General features: G+C 51.6%; 2 protein-coding genes across 5 annotated transcripts in view; one reads left to right on the forward strand and one right to left on the reverse strand.

Annotated features, from left to right (window-relative positions):
• The first annotated feature begins 826 nt into the window (after positions 1–826).
• LOC100459163 (V-type proton ATPase subunit e 2) lies at positions 827–13818 on the forward strand. Of its 4 annotated transcripts, none has more exons than XR_010140772.1 (5): positions 827–1120; positions 2544–2591; positions 5628–5740; positions 5928–6037; positions 6147–7503. XR_010140772.1 is itself a non-coding variant. In XM_063725808.1 (4 exons), exons 1-3 carry the CDS (start codon positions 927–929, stop codon positions 5719–5721), a joined length of 336 nt encoding a protein of 111 aa, XP_063581878.1. In that variant the 5' UTR covers positions 827–926; the 3' UTR covers positions 5722–5740; positions 12654–13818. The 4 variants fall into 4 exon arrangements, 2 of the variants coding, with proteins under 2 accessions (XP_063581878.1, XP_054416722.1); XR_008527617.2 differs by having other exon boundaries at positions 5978–6037; XM_063725808.1 differs by lacking the exons at positions 5928–6037; positions 6147–7503 and adding an exon at positions 12654–13818.
• Positions 13819–13915: 97 nt separating this feature from the next.
• The window catches only part of LOC129047405 (uncharacterized), a 37832-nt gene continuing 31533 nt past the window's right edge, over positions 13916–20214 (reverse strand). Inside the window, exon 10 of the mRNA XM_054560743.2 lies at positions 13916–14420. The gene's annotated coding sequence lies outside the window, so the exon portion shown is untranslated. The remainder of the gene's footprint in view (positions 14421–20214) is intronic.

A 20214-nucleotide genomic window follows, 5' to 3' on the forward strand; every position in this document is an offset into this window, starting at 1 on the left:
AGGGATATGTGAGCTCCAAACGCCCAAGGAGGAAAGCAGGCTCCGTGGTCTCTTCCAGCCCTGATGGAAGAAACTACAGAGCCTTATTATGCTAGGTGCTTTCCACATGCCTATTCATTTAATCCTCCAGCAACCTTGTAAGAAGGGCCATCCCATTTTATATTTAAACAAACCTTAGCTACTGACGCAAGGAGTCAGGGATCTAATCCCGAAGCCTCTGCCTGGTTCGCTGCAGATGGATGTCCGCGAGGACGCCAGCCCTCCGCCTCCCGCCGGGCCCCTGAACGCCGGCCCGGCCGGTCCAACCTCATTCCGCTTCCCGCCACCGAGACGCGAAGCCCCCGCGTTCCCCCAAACGTCTCAGCGCCGCTAGCGCCTTTCTGGCTGCGCCGCCTCCGACCCCAAGCCCCGGTCCGCGCCCGCCGCTCGGCTCGTCCTGGGAGTGAGAAGAACGCGTGCTGAGCACCCGGCCAGAGGGACGGCGGGGACCGCCCTCTCACTGCGTCTCTGAAAGCGAGGCCGTTCCTCCCGCGTCTGACCCCCGCGGGGCCGTCAGGTTCTGGGCGGCCCAGGCTGCGGGTCCGCAGGGCGCTTCGGGCCGAGCCGGCGCGGCGCGTGACGGGCACAGGACGCCCCGAAAGATCGCTGGGGTGGGACCCCAAGCTCCAGAGGTCTTTGGAAATAAGAATGCGGCGTGACGTTGGCTGTACGGACGCGGGGCGGACGCGGACCCTATAACCCATCGCCGAACCCGGGCAGCCGCGCCCCTCAACCTCGGCATTTCTCTCTGTTCGCGGCCCTGCTCAGCCAATCAGCGAGTGGGCTCCTAGGCAGGACCTGAGTGACAGCGCGGCGGGCTGGGTCAGGAGGTGCGCGTGCGCGGCTCGGCCCCGCTGATCGCTTCGGGCGCTCGACTCCTGTTGCGCATGCTCAGCGCGCTGCCCGGCCGGGGACCCGCGCATCTGCAGCGCCCGCTGCTCGGCCCTGCATCCCGCCTGGGCATCCTGCACCCGGCCATGACGGCGCACTCATTCGCCCTCCCGGTCATCATCTTCACCACGTTCTGGGGCCTCATCGGCATCGCCGGGCCCTGGTTCGTGCCGAAGGGACCCAACCGCGGGTAAGGAAGGCGCGCAGGCCCAGCAGACCTCTCCACCCCGGCCCCCTGGCCCGGCTCGCCCCTCCGCCCCGGGGCGGCGGCTTCCTGCTCTGCAGCGAGCGTCCGCAGGAGGGACGCCAGGACCCCGGACGCCACTTCTGAGGTCTCTCTGCACCTGGGTGTCTGACAGCCGGGAACAGGCAGGAGGCGGGGCGAGAGGGCATATCCAGAAGGTTAAGAGGAGAGTGACATTGGAGATGTCTGTCACCCCTCCTGCAGCCAGTAAAGGGCACAGGTGGGCACTGACGCAGTTTCTCCACTCCTTGCTAGCTGCGTGACCTAGAACCAATATCAAGTCTCAGTTTCTTCGTGGGTAAAATGGAGATAATGTCGACTCCTGCCTTAAAAGGCTGCTGTGAGGATGACCTGTGATAAAGCATTTAAAACACCTACCAGTGCGTGGCACTTTGTAGGTATGGGATAAGTTTAGCTGGCGTTATTTTTCGAAGGTCCTCTAGCAGATTGCTGCGCCATTCATCAGTTTCTGCTTCATATTATCTTCAGTTGCAAAGCACCCTTCCCTTGACTGCATGTTCCCAGAGGCTGGAGTTTGTCCAGGTCACCGTTGTCTACTCAGTGCCCAGCCAGGACTGGTACAACCTGCTTAGCAATGTTGAAAAAGGGATCGAGTGCTCCTGTCTCCAGCACCAGCTTGCACTGCTTTAGATCAAAGATCAAGGGCCTCGTTTGGATTAGAGTTAGCTTTGCCCAAAGGCCTTTTGGACATGTGAGTGCTGCCTTTGTTCTTAAAGACAGGCAGGGTTTAGGATCCCACAGCTTCACTTCGTAAACCATTTTCGTGTCTTGCGTCTCCTGCTAATCTTGGTGACTTCTTGCTTCAGTTTGACTGAAATTTCTCTTGCTGCACTTGAAGCTTCTGTCTCTGGTCTTCTTTGAGTACACACACAGAGTCCCTGTTCTCTTTGTAACAACTCACTGGGCCTCAGAACTGGCTCACAGTCTGCCTGCTTCTTGCCCTGTCTTCTAGCCTATTGTTTTCCTTCCGCTTGCTCCATGAATTTTGAATTCCACAGACCACTCCCTGGTGGGTTGCCACAAACGCAGCTCTGTGCAGTGTCTTTCCGCAACATGTCTGCATTAAGATGGAGAAATATTGGGTGGTAGAGAAGGGAGATGAAGGGAAGGATTCTTAAGGCAACTTGGATGTGGTCAAGGTTGGCCTCTCTGTGAGGTGACACTTTCAGTTTTTATTTTCTGCCTTGCTATTCTTACCCTGAGTAGAACTCAGCCTCCTGTGTCCAGGAGGCATCAGGAAGGCCAATGGAAAAGAGCTTACACCAGGAGCTCTTCTTGCTCTGGTCCTGGCCAGGCTTTGTGAGGTGCTGGCTGCATTTGTCCTGACTCGTGTCCTCTTCTGCTGCAGAGTGATCATCACCATGCTGGTCGCCACTGCCGTCTGCTGTTACCTCTTGTAAGTACTACTCTCCCCAGCTCAAAATCAGCCAGTTCCTTTGTCCTCCCTCCTTTCCTCCTCACCCTAGTCTGCTCTTCCTTCTGTCCTGGTAGTAAATGCCTCTTGAAAGGCTGAACCTATAAAACAACAGGAGTGGAGGTGGTGTGGAATGGGAAAGAGAGCAGTGGGCCAGAAGTCATGAACCCTGGGCTCTGGATCTGGCTCTGCCCCCAGTGTTCTGGCCCACATGGGCTGTAGTTTTCTGACCTGGGCAAGGAAGGAGGCAGGCCACCTCAGTGCTGTCTGTGCCTGACTGGGTCACCTGGAGTGATTGTTCAAACACAGTTTTCAGGCTGCACCCTACACCCATGAAATTACAACTCTTGAGATCTGCACTTGGGAATTCCTGTTGTTCATGAATGCCCCCAGGTGACTGGAATGCAGCCATCTTAGAACCACTAGGTGAGAGGCCAGATGTGGCAGCTCACGCCTGTAATCCCAGCACTTTGGGAGGCTGAGGCGGGCAGATCACGAGGTCAGGAGTTTGAGACCAGCCTGGCCAACATAGTGAAACTCCGTCTCTACTAAAAATACAAAAATTAGCCAGGCCTAGTGGCACGTGCCTGTAGTCCCAGCTACTCAGGAGGCTGAGGCAGGAGAATCGCTTGAACCCGGAAGACGGAGGTTGCAGTGAGCCAAGATCACACCACTGCACTCCAGCCTGGGCGACAGAGTGAGACTCCAACTCTAAAAAAACAACCACTAGGTGAGAGTACGTCATCAAACTTGGGATAGGTACCCTGGGGACATAGAAGAACATTCCAAGGGACTCGAGTACCTGGACAGTGTGAGGAAATCAGTTTCCAGATCCTCAGTGTCTATTGTTTAGTCTCTTGCTAAAACTGTCATTCACAATAGCCAATCCCTCTTTATTAAAAAAATTTTTTAAAAGGAAAAAGAAAAAGACCCTGCCCCCACATCCATCCCAATCCTGCTGTTACATTGCTCCATGTTTAGATGATCCTGGCTGCCAACGAAGAGATTAAGTTCAAGTTCTAGTTTGCGGGGAGGCCTGTCTCATGGTTAATCAAGCTGCATTAAGGCTGTTGGGTTTCCCATCTTCCTATGTCTTGTACATTATTTTTATGGGTTAAGCTTGGCATCACTGGGTGTTCTTAATTCAGAATAATCAAAACAGGACAGGTAAAGTGATGAGATGCTCATTCTTTAAGAGGTAACAGATTCTTTTGAAAGCAACTGGAATATTTTCCAGGGTTGCCAAATTTTTCAAAATACATAGGACAAAACCCACTTTCAAAAAATTTACTTCATTGATTTCAGATTTGATGTTATCATAGTTAAAATTGTTTTATCTGATTAGGTCATGGATTCTTTATTCCTATTAACCAATTCTCTTAATTCACCTTATGTTTTATTGATTGATTGATTGATTGAAATGGGGTCTTGAGACCAGGCCAGTATGGTCTCAAACTCCTAGGCTCAAATGATCCTTCTGCCTCAGCCTCCCCAAGGAGCTGACATGACAGGTGCACACCACTGCACCCGGCTGTTAACTAATTAGTTAATTGACAGGGTCTTACTCTGTTGCCCAGGCTAGAGTGCAGTGGTGGGATCATAGCTCACTGCAGCCTCAACCTTCTGGGCTCAAGCCATCCTCCCACCTCAGCCTAGCTTTGACCACAGGCGTGTGCCACCACGCCTGGCTGATTTTTAAATTTTCTGTAGGGACAGGGTCTTGCCATGTTGCTAAGGCTGTGCTTGAACTCCTTGGCTTAAGTGATCCTTCCACCTCAGCCTCCTGAGTAGCTAGGATTACAGGTACACACCACTGCACCCAGAAATGTATAAGCCCTCCTACTGTCAAAAACTAAACTTGTTAGAAATAATGATGACTATTAACACATGGTTTAACTTAAACCCACTTTTTTTTTTCCAAAATTCTTCCTGGACAGAGCATCTCTGAGGCCCTTTCTCTAATGCTATTTCTAGGTCCTTCAGGGCTTGACAAAAGATCCTCATCTGCCCATGGCAGGGCCTCAGAGGGGCTTGGGTTTGGTGGCTGGGAGGGTGGGGGAGACGGGGTCTACACAAGATGTGGGGTAATCCCAAATACCAACCGAATCAACATACGGGAAACAGAAAACACACTGCAAATTGGATGCATACAGGTAGAAAGGTGGGGCCATTCTAAGAAAATGTTATGCCTAGAAATTATATTTACAAAACATAAACTCAGAGAGAACGCTGATGTAAAGGAGGTAACAATTTCTGATGGCTTCCTGGGCATTAGGTCCTCCTACCTACTATGAGGGATTCAAAGAGGGAAAATACTGATCCTTCCTGCAGAAACAGACAAAGCAGTGTGGATGTGGTCGTGGGGGGCCCTTCCAGGTCAGGCACTGGCAGAGCGTGGGGACCTACTAACTACTGTGGCAAATGAAGTTGGGAGCTTTGTCATGAATGATGGGGCCAGACAGCCACCCAGACGCCCAGCAGTGATAACAGGTGGGGCCAGGTCCCTGAGGGTTTTCTGCCTGAAGAACAGAGGTGGCCTGGCAGCAGCCTGAGCAGGAGGCCCCTGACCCGTCAGCTCCTCACGTCTTGGGGTAGTTCCTTCTCTCTCCTAAGAGGAGGTGATTCTGACGTGCTGCCCGCCAGGCCCGCCCTGTTCGCTCCCTGGTGCATGGAGCCTGGGGGAGCCTGGACAGAGGTGTCTGAGGGCACAGCTGGGAATCACTCCCAAAGCACCCCTGAGGCTGCCTCCCCTCTTCCCTAACCCCAGGGTCAGCCCCAACTCGGGGATCCTACAGATCTACCGAACATCAAATGAAACCAAAACCAAACCCAGAAGTGCCATACCAACCCCATGCACCTGCCGAAGTGTGGATGGCTCCCTGGGCCCTTCTTCACCCTGGGAACACAGGCCCTGCCATCTGCTGGGTTGGCCGCATCCAAAATAATTGACTGAGGCCTCCCCTGGGTGTGGGAGGACCCTTCTGTGCCAGGCTCACCATGCTTTGCTGTCCCTGGCAGCTGGCTCATCGCCATCCTGGCGCAGCTGAACCCCCTCTTCGGGCCCCAGCTGAAGAATGAGACCATCTGGTACGTGCGCTTCCTGTGGGAGTGACCCGCCGCCCCCGACCCAGGTACTGTGTGGACGAGGGGTGGGGCAGGTACCTTGTGGGCGAGGGGTATGGGTGGGGAAGAGGGGAAAGACAAGGCTGTGGTTAGAGTTCTTGTTGGGATTCAGGAATCTATTTACTTCATGGAAAAAAAGGTGGGGAGGGGACTGAACATCGACTCCCTTCTTGCCTGGCCTGTGTTGGCCGCCAGGGATGAAATGGGAACCACGCTCCCAGCACCCCCCTCCCCCATCCTCACAGCGCTTCACCCCAAGGCAAGACCCTAACCTGGGCCCTAACCTGGACGGAGGGAGGGAGAAGGTAAGCTGAGGACCATCTGGGCAGGGCTGAGGGGGATTTCCAAGGAGAGTTGGGGGCAGCGGAGTCTCCACTGCAAGGCCGGGACCCTTCCACGTGATGTGCTTTTCAGGTGCCCAGCTCTCGGAATGACGTGGCTCCACTGTCCCTGACAACCCCTTTGTCCGGACCCTCCCCCACACAACTGTGTCTGGTCACCAGCTCCCTCCTGCTGATACCCAGAGACCCGGACCCGCAGGACCTGCCTGGTTCCTGGAAGTCTTCCCAGTCTTCTTAGCCAGCCCGGGCCCTGGGGAGCCCTGGGCACAGCAGGGCCGAGGGGATGTCCTGCTGCAATACCCGCACTACTCTGGAGTTTGTCCTCTTTCCCAAGGAGATGCTGCTGGGGAGCTGGTATGGGTGGGGTCTTTCCCTTTACAGACGAGGCAGATGCCAGGACTCAGCCCATCCTGAGGAGGACACGTGTCCCCATGGAGAGGGTACTCCGGCCCAGGCTGGAGAGTCGGTGCCCAGTCAGCAGCTCTGCCACCACCCTGCTGGGAACTGGGGGGCCTCTATTGGGTTGTAGGCAAGGCCTTTTCTCTGGCATGGAATTGTTAATTTTCTGATACATCTAGATGTGAAATTTCTGAAAATGTTGAAGTAGAGAAACATTCACACACAAAAAGCAACATAGTCATGTGGGTCCAGATGGCCTCAGTCCTAGATGTTGGCGCCCTTTGCTGTGTCTCCTCCGAATATCCTATTCCACCTCCTCCCACTTGGACCTCCCTCAGTAGATGTCTTCCCTGCCCCGACCGCAGCCTGTCGGTCTGAGCACAGTGCAGGTTTGGCTCTGACTTGGGGCTTGGGCTGCAGTGGGGGTGGATTTCACAGCCTCTCATGGCAGCATCTAAGTGACCAGAGTTAGGATGAGAGAGGGGAAGGGGCAGTGTGAGTGGCGCTATGGGACGGGCCAGCCCTGCTTCTGAGCCAGCCCTGCCCTCTGCCCCCGGCCCTGGGCCCTGTGCTAGGGATGGTGAAGAATGGGGGCGTGCCAGCCTGGCAGGAGTGGGAAGCAACACGCAGGGGTCCCGGGCCTCTCCAGCCTTGCCCTCACGCTTACCCTAGCTCCCGGTGTGGTTAGCACAGAGCTCACCAACCTTGCCTGGCTCCCAACTGGGGCCTGTCCTCACTGGTGCTCCAGGGGAAGAAACGCCAGCCTCACTTCTGTATGGACTGCTGATGTGGCCTGCCGTCCTGTTCAGCGGGCATTGTCTTTGGAGCAGCAGGAGAATAGGATGCCTCTCACTCACATGCCAGTTCCTGGCTAGCCAGCTGCTCAGGGCTCAGGCTGGGGCCTCCCTTTGACATCCTCCTCCTACACTCCCTCTCTGAGCCTCCGTCGCCCCTCCTGTTGGGTAAGGGTGTTGAGTGTGACTTGTGCTGAAAACCCGGTTCATGTATAATAAATAATGGTGATGAAAAGATTACTGTTTGGTGACAAAGCCCTGGCCTCTGCCTGTGTGCAGGTCCCCTGCCCCGCCCATCTGATTCTTGTTTCTCCAGTGGGTGGGTCTGGGGAGGGGAGCAGGGAAGGACTCTGGGAGCTGCAGTTATGAACACAGACATCCAGGACTACTCTCCTGAGATCTGGAGGAAAATCCGGCCCCCTGCTGACTGCCCGGATTCGGCGGAGAACCAGGCCTGGCAGGAAGACTGAGGACTTGTTCAAGTGCAGCGTTGAGCACCACTCGTCTGGGCCCCAGAGGACAGAGTGCAGGACTCCTGGGGCTGTGCAGTGAAGCAGGTCGCCAGCGGCTCCAAGGCCTGCCTCATGAAACAGCCTAGGGCTGGGATCTGCGTCTCCCTGCAGGGCCAGTGGGGAAGTGGGCAGAGGGAGCCCAGCCCTCCAGCCCAGCCTGTAGTTCAGGGCAGAGCTGAAAGAACTTCCCTGGAGGGTCGGGAGGGTGGGGCGGGACTGGAAGACGCACAGTGGAGGCACCAGAGCACTGAGGGTGGAAAGCCAGCTGAGAAGCTTGGATGGATCCCAAGGGCCATGGGAACCATGAAAGGGATTTAAAGCAGGGCCATGACGTGGCCAAGTGGATTTCTAGCATTATCTCTACAAGCTGCACAGTGGATGGCAGGCTGGTTCGACATCTTTATTAGGGCCCCTGGTGGAAGTGGTGAGGACAGAGAAGTGAGGGGGGAGCTGCATGGCTGTGACCCATAGAGACTGAGGCTGCCTGTGGTGGGGAGTGCAGTAGGGGCAGGTCTGAGAGTGGCTGTGGGAGCTGAGGTGTTCCTTTGCTTCCTGCTGAGTCGTGCGTGTCCAGGGCACCCCGTGGAAGTGCTGGTAGTGGCTGGATGGGTGGGGTGGATGGTCAGGAGGAAGATGAGGCTGCAGGATGCAGAGTTGGAGCCATCAGCATCAATAACCGGTGATCCCTGAGGGGTGCAGGTTGCTCAGGGGGTTCAGAGTGAGAAAAACCCAGAAGAGAACCCCAAGGAGTGTGAGGTCATGGGGTGGGTGGGGGAACGTGGCCTGTGGAGAATGCCGGGAGGTTGCAGGCAGCCGGAAGACAACCAGATGAGTGTCACTCAGGAGGCTGTGAGGCTCAACAGGAGAGAGTGGTTGAGGTAACACAGACCCCCATTGTCCTCTATCCCCAAGAAGTCAAGGTCAGCTGGCATCTTTGGTGGTGGGCAGTAAAGTCAGACTGCAGTGGGCTGGGAGTGAGTGAGCAGGTGGGGGGTGAGAAACACAGTGACCTCAGGACGGGGACCCCGTGGACCCAGTGAAGCTGGACCTGGAAAGACGAAAGGAGCTAAACAAGGAGGGACCTACTGGGCCCATTTTCCCATGTTGCTGTGGGTCAGCCCTGGGCCTGGGGGAACCACTCCGCCAGTTCCTGCTGCTACATCTCTGAAGCCACACCCAGCCCGCCACAGGCCCACCATGGGGGCTTCAGGTTCAGGATGCTGAAGATCTGCTTTGGCCCAGGATTGGGATGGGGGACATGTATCCGAAATGGCTGCTTCCCCGTCTCGGCTTCTGCTCTTTGGGTTCTTGCCTTCCGTGATGTTGGATTGGTGGCATCTTTAGACACTCTCCCGGGATGTGTGTGGCTGTGGCTGAATTCTCACTGAGCCCCCTGGGTGGCATCCTCTGGGCCTGGGAGGTGGAGTCCTGGAGAGCTGCTCCCTGCTCTCTGGGCAGCCTCTGGACTGCTGAGGGCTGGCAGCTCCTTCCCAGGCAGGGTGGCCTTTCTCACGTCTTCCATTCTTCCTTCCTGTGCAGCCATTCCGGGAGAGAGGAGAGGGGCCCAGAGCTCATGTCCACTCCACTCCCTGGCACAATCTGGTCTCCCACCCTTTGGTGAGGACCGTGTTCCTCCCAGAGGCTTTCCCTCCAGGCCCGAGGCGGGAACCTGCAGGGTAAGTGGGTCTGTCAAAGATGAACTAAGCTGGACCTTAGTTAAAGCTATGAAAACAGATCTTATTCATTAACCACTGACAGGGGAGAAGCTGAGCTCCATTCAGATCTGTGCAGGGGGACTGGACGGTTTAATGGGAGAATGTAGGAGTCAAGAAAGGGCATTCTGGGGCTCAGGAATCATGGGAGTGAAAAATTACAAAGGGCTGTCTGTGTTATTGTGGCCGGGCCAGCTGTGTGTGCCAGCTGGCAGTGATGGAAGTTAGGTTCTGTCCTCCCCCAGAGCCTGGGAGACAGGCCCCATCCTTCCTGATGATGCTATTTCAAAGGACTGGCTCTCAGCCTCTTGAGAAAGACACTTCTGGACAGACATGCATGTACATCTCAAAGGGACAAGGGAAGGAGGTACGACTCTAAGTGTTTTTAACGTAAATGCTCTAAGAAAGTGAAGGGGTGGTCAGAGGCCTGTTGTCAGGTGTTGGTAGGAACAAACACTAAATGATTTTGACAGCATTGAGCTTTTTCAGACAGGAACTCAAAGGGTGGCCAGGTGGTCCCAGGGATGCTGCTTTGGGCTGCCAGAAGCCATGCTAGGGTTGGTCCAGTCTCTTGGTGCAGGGGTTTGGACGCAGTCACTGCGTACCCAACTTCTGTTAGAGTTCTCAGTTTCAAACCCCACCCACGCCCCCAACACCATCTCCAATGTGGGAGGCACATCAGTAAATATCAGCCTCTGACACAGATGCTCACGAACCTACACGATGCAAAAGAGCTCTAAAAATGGGCTGTGACTGAGAGCAGGGCAGCCCTGAACCATACCAAATGGAAGAGCGGGAAGTGGCCTTGGAGGCCAGGCTGAGACGGAGGACAAAGCCACTGAGAAAAAAAAAGCAAAAGTAACCAAGAAAAGTTAAGCTGCACACAAAGAGTATGGCCAACAGAGGGCAGCACCTGCGTGCAGGATGAAGTCTCCAGCGAGACCTTGTCCAGTCTGCGCATCGATGGGGGTGGATGGTGCTGAGGTCAGAGATGGTGGCCCTAGAGTCATAGGCTTGAGCAGGGAGTCACGACAATTCTCCAGACAATACCACAGCCTGGAGGAAACGCCCTTCAGGAATATTTCATAGTGGCAATGAATGACGAGCATTGAGCCATTATGAGGTGCCAGGCACTGCTTGGGAAACCAAAGGACCATGCTGAAGAGCTCTGTCGTTCTCCACTCTGATCCCAGGCTTCCCGAACCATCTTCTGGTTCCATCTTCCCGAGCTGTTTCGTACCTCAACATCCCTGAGAGATCTAGCACATTCCATTCTGTAACACGGATGCCACAGATTCTTAGTGGAGGGAGGGAGGTGCTGCTCCTGCTGGCCATAGGGTCCACGTTCCCTGCCGAAGCCGTCAAAGAGCAGCCCTCAGTTAATTCTGGCAGCTTTGAACAGAAATAGGATAGTTGATAATTCTGGAAAAGTGAGGAGCTGGAGGTGAAGTGAGAGGCGTGGCTAATCTCCTTATCTGTGTGCTGGAAGTGACCTGCTGATAAAGCTTTGGGCTTCCGGGAATGAAATCAGCCGGCAGGCACCACAGTTTTGCTTGACTTGTAGCACTGGAAGATGAGCGCAGATGACCAGAGTCCTGTGTGGAATTAGGCCACATACTGGGTTAGCAAATCTAAATACGACTCTCTCATTGGGGAAATATTGGTCAAAAGATAGAGAATTTCAGTTAGACTAGAGGAATAAGTCCAAGAGACCTAGTGTGCAGCCCATGGTGACAAAGTGCTCAACAGTGTGGTGTATGCTGGAAATTGATGAGAGTAGATTTCACAAAATGAAAAGTGAGGTAATGCATTTGTTATTAGCTCAATTTAGCCATTTCACAATGTATACACATTTCCAAATATGGTATATACCTACATGTATGCAATTTTTGTCAACTTAAAAAAAAAAAAATCACTCAAGCCAAACAAAACAACCCGTGGAATTCTGGGATGGAAGCCATGTCTATTACAAGAGAACCTCCAGGGATGAAGGAGGCTGGGGCTTTAGCCAGCTCTCCAGCTGCCTCTGCCACAGGCAGACCCACACAGGGCCAGAGTTCGGGAATCATGCGCCGGGTGCAGCCTGCAGTGCTACTTGTCAATGTGGAGTATGGTCTACCTGTAATAGAATAATCTGGAATGCTTGAACGTACAGGTTCCTGGGTCCCACACTGCACCCTATGGGTTTAGAGGATTCTAGACTTCACATTTTAAACCAGCTCCCAAGGGTTTCGATGCTAACTGAAGCCCTTGATGACAGGATGTCCAAGGCCTGACACTGTTGACAATTTGGGCTAGATAATTCTTTGGGTTTTTTTGTGGGGAAGGGGGAGCAAGGGAGGGCACTGTTCTTTGCATCCCATGATGCTTAGCAGCACCCCCTCTCTTTACCCACCAGATGCTAGCAGAACCCCTCTCCCTGCTCCTGGCCATGACAACTAGAAGTGTCTCCAGCCATTTTGAAATGTTCCCTAGGGAAGCACCCCTACCATTGAAACCACTTCTCTAGAACCTCAACCCCTCAAGGGATTTCCAAACTTAGTTATCAACCCAGACCCTTGGGAAAGGAGCCTGGGAGGCCCTGAGGGGAGCCGAGTGCCTTCAGCTGGCTTCCCCAGCAGGACTGGACCTTCTGACCAGGAGACCACACCCCAGCAAGAAGGAAGCCCCCAAGCTGCCAGGGACTACCAGGTATCAGAGCAGGCACTGATCCCAGCATGAGCTGGTCCCTCTGCGAGCTGGTGCTTCCCAGGAGGCCGGGGGCAGGGAGCTCCGGCACTGCCCCGAGCCCAGTGGAACTTTGTGTTCTCCCTGCAGGCGGTTCCCTGCGCAGGGTGGGCGGACATGGTAGGGATGGATATTCTCAGACCCCTACAGGACCCGCACCTTGGCTCCCTAACCTTAGGATTAAGGGCCATGATAGCAGCAAGGGTCTTCCTCCCTCCTGAAATGTCAGCATTTCGTCCTCTGACAAAGACCCTGGGAAACACTGGGGTGGTGACTTCATCTTCCCATTCTGTGTCCCACGCAGCAGGAGCCCCAGGCTCTGAATTCCTGCAGATTCTGCAGCTTCAGTCAGCTGTGATGCCAGGTGCAAAGGCCTGGCCCTTGGCCGGCAGCAATTGATTCAGCAAACATATTTCTCTTTTTTCTCTCTACCCAGACTCCCAGAAGCAGTTTAACTTCACTGAGCAGCTCAGCTCAGCTTGGAGGTTGAGAGTGCAGAGCCTACACAACTGGATCAAATTCCAGCTCTACTGATGATTAGTTGAGTGAAAGTGACTTAATCTTTCTGAGCTTTGTTTTTATTGATGAATCAGGATAATATTAGTAGCACCTGCCTCATAGAAGTTGTGAATATGAACTGAGATAATGGACTAAAGTGCTTATCTGGTCGATAAATGCTATTAATTTCATTATATTTACATATTACTATTTAATTCCATGCCATATTTTATTCTGCCAGGATCTCAGCTTCCTTCCCCTTTTCTTTTCCTGTCATGGTCACCACACTGGTACACTTTGTGGAAGAGAAGGTGGCAAGTGCCCTGCGTGCTTTTATATGTGAGACAGGACCTGACGAATAAGTACTATGAAAAATACCTGGGGCCTGCTTATGTATCTGTATTTTTGTGTTTCCTGTCAAATGTCTTTAATGTATAAATGTACATCTTCTCAGTAAAAACACAAATGCTTTTGGAGGATGGGGGGAGGAAGCAGATACTAGAATTGGCATGCTGTTTCTAAAGCCCTCTGGGAAAAACAAACACGTAAGAAATAACCAAGATATTCCTGGAAAAGCAGAGCATTGAGAGGGACACTGGCACTCCAGATACTAAAAAGTCTAAGATAAAGATACCATTTGCAAGGCTACAGAAATGCAAACAGTGGGGCTGGCACATGAACATACAGACCACTCAAGGGGAGAAAATAACAGTCCAGAAATAAATTTACAATCAGGAATTAAGAATATGATAAACAGCAGACACAGTGTCTCACACCTGTAATCCCAGCACTTTGGGAGGCCAAGGCGGGTGGATCCCTCGAGTCCAGGAGTTCGAGACCAGGCTGGGCGTCATAGTGAAACCCTGTCTCCACTAAAAATACAAAAATTAGCCGGGTGTGTGTAGAGGTGTGAGCCCATAGTCCCAGCTACTCAGGAAGGCGAGGTAAGGGAAATACTTGAGCCCAGGAGGTTGAGGCTACAGTGAGTAGAGATTGTGCTCCTGCATTCTGGCCTGGGTGACAGAGTGAGACTGACTCAAAAAAAAAAAAAAAAAAAAAAAAGACTATGATAAACATAGCAAACCAAATACATAAGGAAGAGATGAGTAGGGCAATGAACAGTGTCCAGAGTCCCAGCAGCAAAACAAATACAAAATGGAAAGAAACTATAAATGTACTAGAAAAAAAACTGGAGAATTTTTAAAATTATCATGTAATAGGGAAGGTCTATCTCAGGGGAAGAAAGAAAGAAATCCAGAGGCTATGAAGATAAAACTTCATACATTTAACTAAGTTAAAATTTACATTTTCTTCAAGGCAAAAACCATACAAGTAGATAAATGAGCAAATGACACAAAAGAATTCACAGAAGAAGACATATAAAAGACTTTTGAGCATGAAGAGATGTTAAACATAATTTAGTCAAGGAAAGCAAATTAAAACAGCAATGTAACCGCCTTATTACCTTATTAACCTCCTTATTACAGAGAGCGAGACTGTGATAACAGACTGTAGGTCTGTGCTGGCTGCTGCAGTGCATCTCCCCATGCTCTTGGTGCTCCCATACACGCCAGGCGCCTTCCAGGTGCCAGCACTGGCTTCTTTCCTTGGCAGCAGGCTGGACGTACCATCAGGAGTTGGTATATAAACTGGCTCCCAGAGCTGCCTGTAGTGTCGCTGACTTGCACATGTCCTGGATGGCCTACTGGGCCCAGAAAAGGTGAAATGTGAGGAGCACACTAATCACAAAATGACCTGAGCCAAGTCGAGCCAATCCTGGGCTAGATTGGCCAAACCCCATGATATGGTTTGGCTGTGCCCCCACCCAAATCTCAACTTGAATTGTATCTCCCAGAATTCCCCTGTGTTGTGGGAGGGACCGGGGGAGGTAATTGAATCATGGGGGCCAGTCTTTCTCATGCTATTCTCATGATAGTGAATACGTCTCAAGAGATCTGATGGATTTATCAGGGGTTTCTGCTTTTGCTTCTTCATTTTTATCTTGCCGCTGCCATGTAAGAAGTGCCTTTTGCCTCCTGCCATGATTCTGAGGCCTCCTTAACCTTGTGGAACTGTAAGACCAATTAAATCTCTTTTTTCCCCAGTTTCAGGTGTGTCTTTATCACCAGTGTGAAAACAGACTAATACAGCCCAGCTGATGCAGACACACTAACCAAAATTAAATGCCTGTTGTTATAAGTCAGTTTTAGGGTGTTTTGTCATGCAGCATTATTGCAGCACACCTGACTGATACAATACTGTTACATATAGATCTAGTTCATTCGTGATATACACTTTCTTTTTCCACCCGCCTATTGATGACCCCTGTGTTACTTCCAGATTAACAAATAGTAAGCATCTTTTATATGTCTTTGTGCACATTTGCTGTAACTTCTCTAGGATATATATCTAGGAGTCAAAGAGCTTTTAATATTACAAGAGATTGCCAAATTTCTCTCCAAAATGATTGTTTCAATTTACACTCAACCAACCTTGTGTGAGTTTCTGGACTTCATTTGCTATTCATCTTCTTAAATGTTTTCAGTCAGAAGTGTGTGAAATGATAGTTTATTTATTTTGAGCCAGAGTCTTGCTCTGTCACCAGGCTGGAGTGCAGTGGCACAATCTCAGCTCACTGCAACCTCTGCCTCCTGGGTTCAAGCGATTCTCCTGCCTCAGCCTCCCGAGTAGCTGGGACTACAGGTGCCCGCCACCACGCCCAGCTAATGTTTTTGTATTTTTAGTAGAGATGGGGTTTCACCGTGTTAGCCAGGATGGTCTTGATCTCCTGACCTCTTGATCCACCCGCCTCGGCCTCCCAAAGTGATGGGATTCCAGGCGTGAGCCACCACGCCTGGCTGGTAGTTTGTTTTAACTTGCATTTCCGTAATAGCCGCTAAGCTTCACTCTTCACCTGTTTATTGGACATTTCGGTTTCCATTTCTCTAACTTGCCTACTCAAATCATTGGCTTGCTTTTCTATTACTTTTTTTGGTCTTTTCCCTATTGATTTATAGAAGTTCTTTATATATTTTTGGCCACAAGTTCCCCTAATCCTAGTGAATCTAGTACCAGGAAAAGGGAAGGAAGAAGGAAGTGGGGAGAGAGGGCAAGATCAGACAGCCTCATTTCTCCTTCTGCTCTTCAAAACCATTGTTGCTGAGCGTGGTGGCTCACGCCTGTAATCCCAGCACTTTGGGAGGCCAAGGTGGGTGGATCACCTGAGGTCAGGAGTTCGAGACCAGCCTGGCCAACGTGGTGAAACCCCGTCTCTAATACAAAAAGTAGCCGGGCGTGGTGGCGGGCGCCTGTAATCCCAGCTACTCGGGAGGCTGAGACAAGATAATTGCTTGAACCTGGAAGGCGGAGGTTGCAGTGAGCTGAGATCACGCCACTGCACTCCAGCCTGGGCAACAAGAGCGAAACTCCATCTAAAAATAAAAATAAAAATAAATAAAAATAAATAAAAAACATTGTTAAAAAAATGAAAAGCAAACCACAAACTGGAAGAAACTATTTGTAATGCATATATCTGTCAAAAGACTTGTATCTTGAATATATAAAGAACTCATACTTAAACAACATGACAAACCTAAGTTTTAAAAGTGGGCAAATTTGAACCCTTTACTTCATGAAAGAAGAACTGCAGCCCTACCTTAGATCATGCACAGAAATAAATTTCAGGAAGGTCAAAGACCTAACCCCAAAGAGCAAAATGTCGAAGTGTTTAAAGTAAATCATAAGAAAGTGACTTCCTGACATCAGAAAAGGGAATAATTTTCTAAATAAGGCTGGGAAAAGATCGTTGTGGTACATATTTATGAAAGATTGGCATCCAGATTATATAAACAACACTGACAAATTAATCTGAAAAATACAATTGAAAAACTGGCATGTATATTCCCAGCAACTCACAAGGAGGGAAACTTGAGTGGCCAGTCAGTAGGTGAAAAATATACTTAGCCCCATTAGTAATCAGGGAAATGCACATTAAAGTCGCAATGAGACATTTCACACTCATCAGATGGGCAAGTTATGTCTGCCAGCACAAAAGGCTGGGGAGGATGGGGGAAATGTAAGTAGGGGTGCAAATGGAGGCAACCAGTTTGGAGAAACAATTTAGCAATACCTCGCCAAGGTGAACACCTCAGACCCAAAGACAAGCAGCTTCACTTCTAGGTGTCTATCCTAGAAAACTTCTTGTACATATGTGTGACGAGACATAGACAATGATATTTGTGTAGCAAAAAAAAAAAAATGAAAACAATTTAATGGGTCCTTCATAGGGAGATGGATAACAAACAGTGGTTTATTCGTACAAGGGAGTATTATACTATAAGATAATTAAAATGATGAACTGGAACTACATATGCCAACAGTGAAAACTAAAAAGTATAATGCTTAGCTTTTTTAAAAAGCAGTTATAAAATGATATATAGATTATGGTTTCATATATTTGTATTTCTAACCCTTATTACTGTCACTGGAGAGTCAAACTCTGTAAAACATTTGAAAAGATTTATTCTGAGCCAAGTATGAGTGACCATGGCCCATGACACAGTCATCAGGAGACCCTGAGATCATGTGGATGGGGCACAGCCTAGTTTTATACATTTTAGGGAGACACGAAATATCAATCAAATACACGTTAAGATGTACATTGATTTGGTTCATGTCAGGCCTCTGAGCCGAAGCTCACCCATTGTAAACTCTGTGACCTGCACACATACATCCAGATGGCCTGCAGGAGCCAAGAAGTCTGGTGCAGCCAAAAAACCACAAAAGAAGTAAAACAGCCAGTTCCTGCCTTAACTGATTAACCAACATTACATTCCACCATTGTGAGTTGTCCCTGCCCTACCTTAACTGATCAATCGACCTTGTGAAATTCTTCTGGACAATAAGACTTATGATCTCCCCACCATGTACCTTGTGAGCCCCTCCTCTGCTAACAATAAATAACCACCTTTTACTGTAATTTTCCATTACCTACTCAACTCCTATAAAGCAACCCCTTCCCCATCTCCCTTCGACTCCTTTTTTAGATTCAGTCCACCTGCACCCAGGTGATTAAAAAGCTTTATTGCTCACACAAAGCCTGTTAGGTGGTCTCTTCACACGGAGGTGCTTGACATTTGGTGCCATGACTCAGATCGGCGGACCTCCCTCCAGAGATCAATCGCCTGTCCTCCTGCTCTTTGCTCCATGAGAAAATCCACTTACAACCTCAGGTCCTCAGACCGGCCCAAACAAAACACCTCACCAATTTTAAATCGGGTAAGTGGCTTCTTTTTATTCTCTTCTCCAACCTCTCTCGCTATCCCTCAACCTCTTTCTCCTTTCAATTTCCACATCACCCTTCAATCTCTCCCTTCCCTTCATTTCCTTTCCCTTTCTGGTAGAGACAGAGAAGACACGTTTTATCTGTGGACTCCAAACTCTGGTGCTGGTCACGGACTCGGGAAGACAGTCTTCCCTTGGTGTCTAATCACTGCGGGGACGCCTGCCTGATTATTCACCCGCATTCCAGAGGTGTTTAATCACCGCGGGGACACCTGCTTTGATCCTCCACTTTGGTGGCAAGTACAACCTCCCCTGGGTGGCAAGTACCACACCCCTCTCTCCGTGTCTCTACCCCCTCTTTTCTCTGAACTTACCTTTTTCCTATGGGCAACCTTCCACCCTCCATTCCTCCACCTGAGCTGCTCATTCCCAGCACATGGCCAGTGAGGACATAGCGAGTGACGAGGAGCACATGGTCATCCATGAGGAGGAGGGGGTGATGATGTCATTGCTGATGACAGCTTTAGCACCACTGACACTGATCTCAAGTTCAAGGAGTGGGTGACCGACTGAGAGTGGGGACAGCTCTGCGGAGGAGCCAGACGGCAACAAGGGCTTTGGTGGGAAGGTATTTGCACCTGTCATTCCTTCCTCCTTTACTCCTGCCACCCCTTGCTGGATCCTGAGCCCCCAGGGTCCCCTGATCCACCTGCAGTTTTTGGCAAAGTCTATGGTCCCACCCCGTCCTCCTCCTACACATACTCGGATGCTTCCTCCTCAACCTTGGCACCCACCTCCTTCTCACTGGGCCCAGGAGCCTTCAAAGCCCAGGAGTCTGGTCAGGGCAGCAGAGCGGGCTCCCTACGGCCCCTACCCCTGGGGATGGGGGCCCAGGCACGCCTTCCAAGGCGACCTATTTCCTCCCAATGGATCCTGCCACCTTCTGGTGCAAGAGACCTGAAAGTGTGGGCGACCTGGAGCTACCAGGCCCCTCAGTCATCACGGTCCCTCCCAACACTAAGGCTTTCCTAGGCAGGAGCTGGGCTGAGCCACCTGGGGGGCAGAGCCTGAAGAGGAGAAACTGACTGGGCATTGGGGGTCGGAGCAGAGGGAACCCCACGGACAGGGATCCCACACTGGAGGACACCACCACGCCCAAATACAAGATGAGAAGATGCTCCAGCTGCAGCCCAAAGCCCAACACCCCCAAGTGTGCCACGCGTGATGGGGACAGCTTCCCCTTTGCCTGTACAGGTGGAGAAGCCGAGGACGGGCTCAGGGAACCGGAGACCGAGAAGGCGCTGTCCTCTTCACTGCACGCGCCCCGGACCAGTGCCGGCCCTGATCATGCAGCTCTTCCAGGCCCACTGCTTCTTCCTGTCCACTAGGCCACAGCCGCCCTCCAGGCCCACTATGCACACATCTTCCCCTCCAAGGTTTGTTCTGCCCCTGCCCTGACTCCCAGCCCTGCGGAAGTCCTGACCCCACCTCACCCGGCTCAGACTCTGACGCTGCCCTGGCTGCCCCACCACTGCCTCTGCCCGAGTCACATGAGGCTGAGAGTAGGGGTATGGGCAGCAGTGGTGCCAGTTAGGGGGCGGTCCAGTGGGAGGAGCCTCAGCCTCGCGGGCTGCTCCATGGGACTGATGACTGCATGATCTTCTGGGCACCTCACGGATCTTCAACTGCAGGTGAAACGGATGCTGCTGGTGGGTGCAGGGCTGCTGGGAGCCGCTACATGGGTCCCAGAGGCTGGACTGGGGCAGGTGCCAACTGAAGCTGCTGGGGCAGCATGGGCAGGATGTTCTGCACACAAACCTTGGAGAAGATGTGTGCATAGTGGGTCCACTGCTGCTGCCCCTGCCCTGACTCCCAGCCCTGCCTGACCCCACCTCACCCTGCTCAGGCTCTGGCGCAACCCTGGCTGCCCTGCCACTGCCTCTGCCCCAGAGTTGGGGCCTCCACAGCCTGGCTGGAAGGGGACACCCCAGCCCTGCCTCAACACCTGGGTCTCTCCATAACTACTACAGGCAGGTGGGCGACCCCAAAGAAGATCCCAGGACTCACAGTACCCCCTGAGAACATGGACAGTATGTGGGGGTAGCAATGGAGGGCAGAATGGTTATCTTCTCCCGGGTAAAGCCATTTAATCCTTTCAGCTTGGGACGGAATAAGGCCTGCTTCTCTTTTTTTATTTTATTTTATTTTTTGAGACG

The sequence above is a fragment of the Pongo abelii genome, chromosome 6, assembly GCF_028885655.2.
Source record: "Pongo abelii isolate AG06213 chromosome 6, NHGRI_mPonAbe1-v2.0_pri, whole genome shotgun sequence".
In the NCBI taxonomy this organism is placed as follows: domain Eukaryota; kingdom Metazoa; phylum Chordata; class Mammalia; order Primates; family Hominidae; genus Pongo; species Pongo abelii.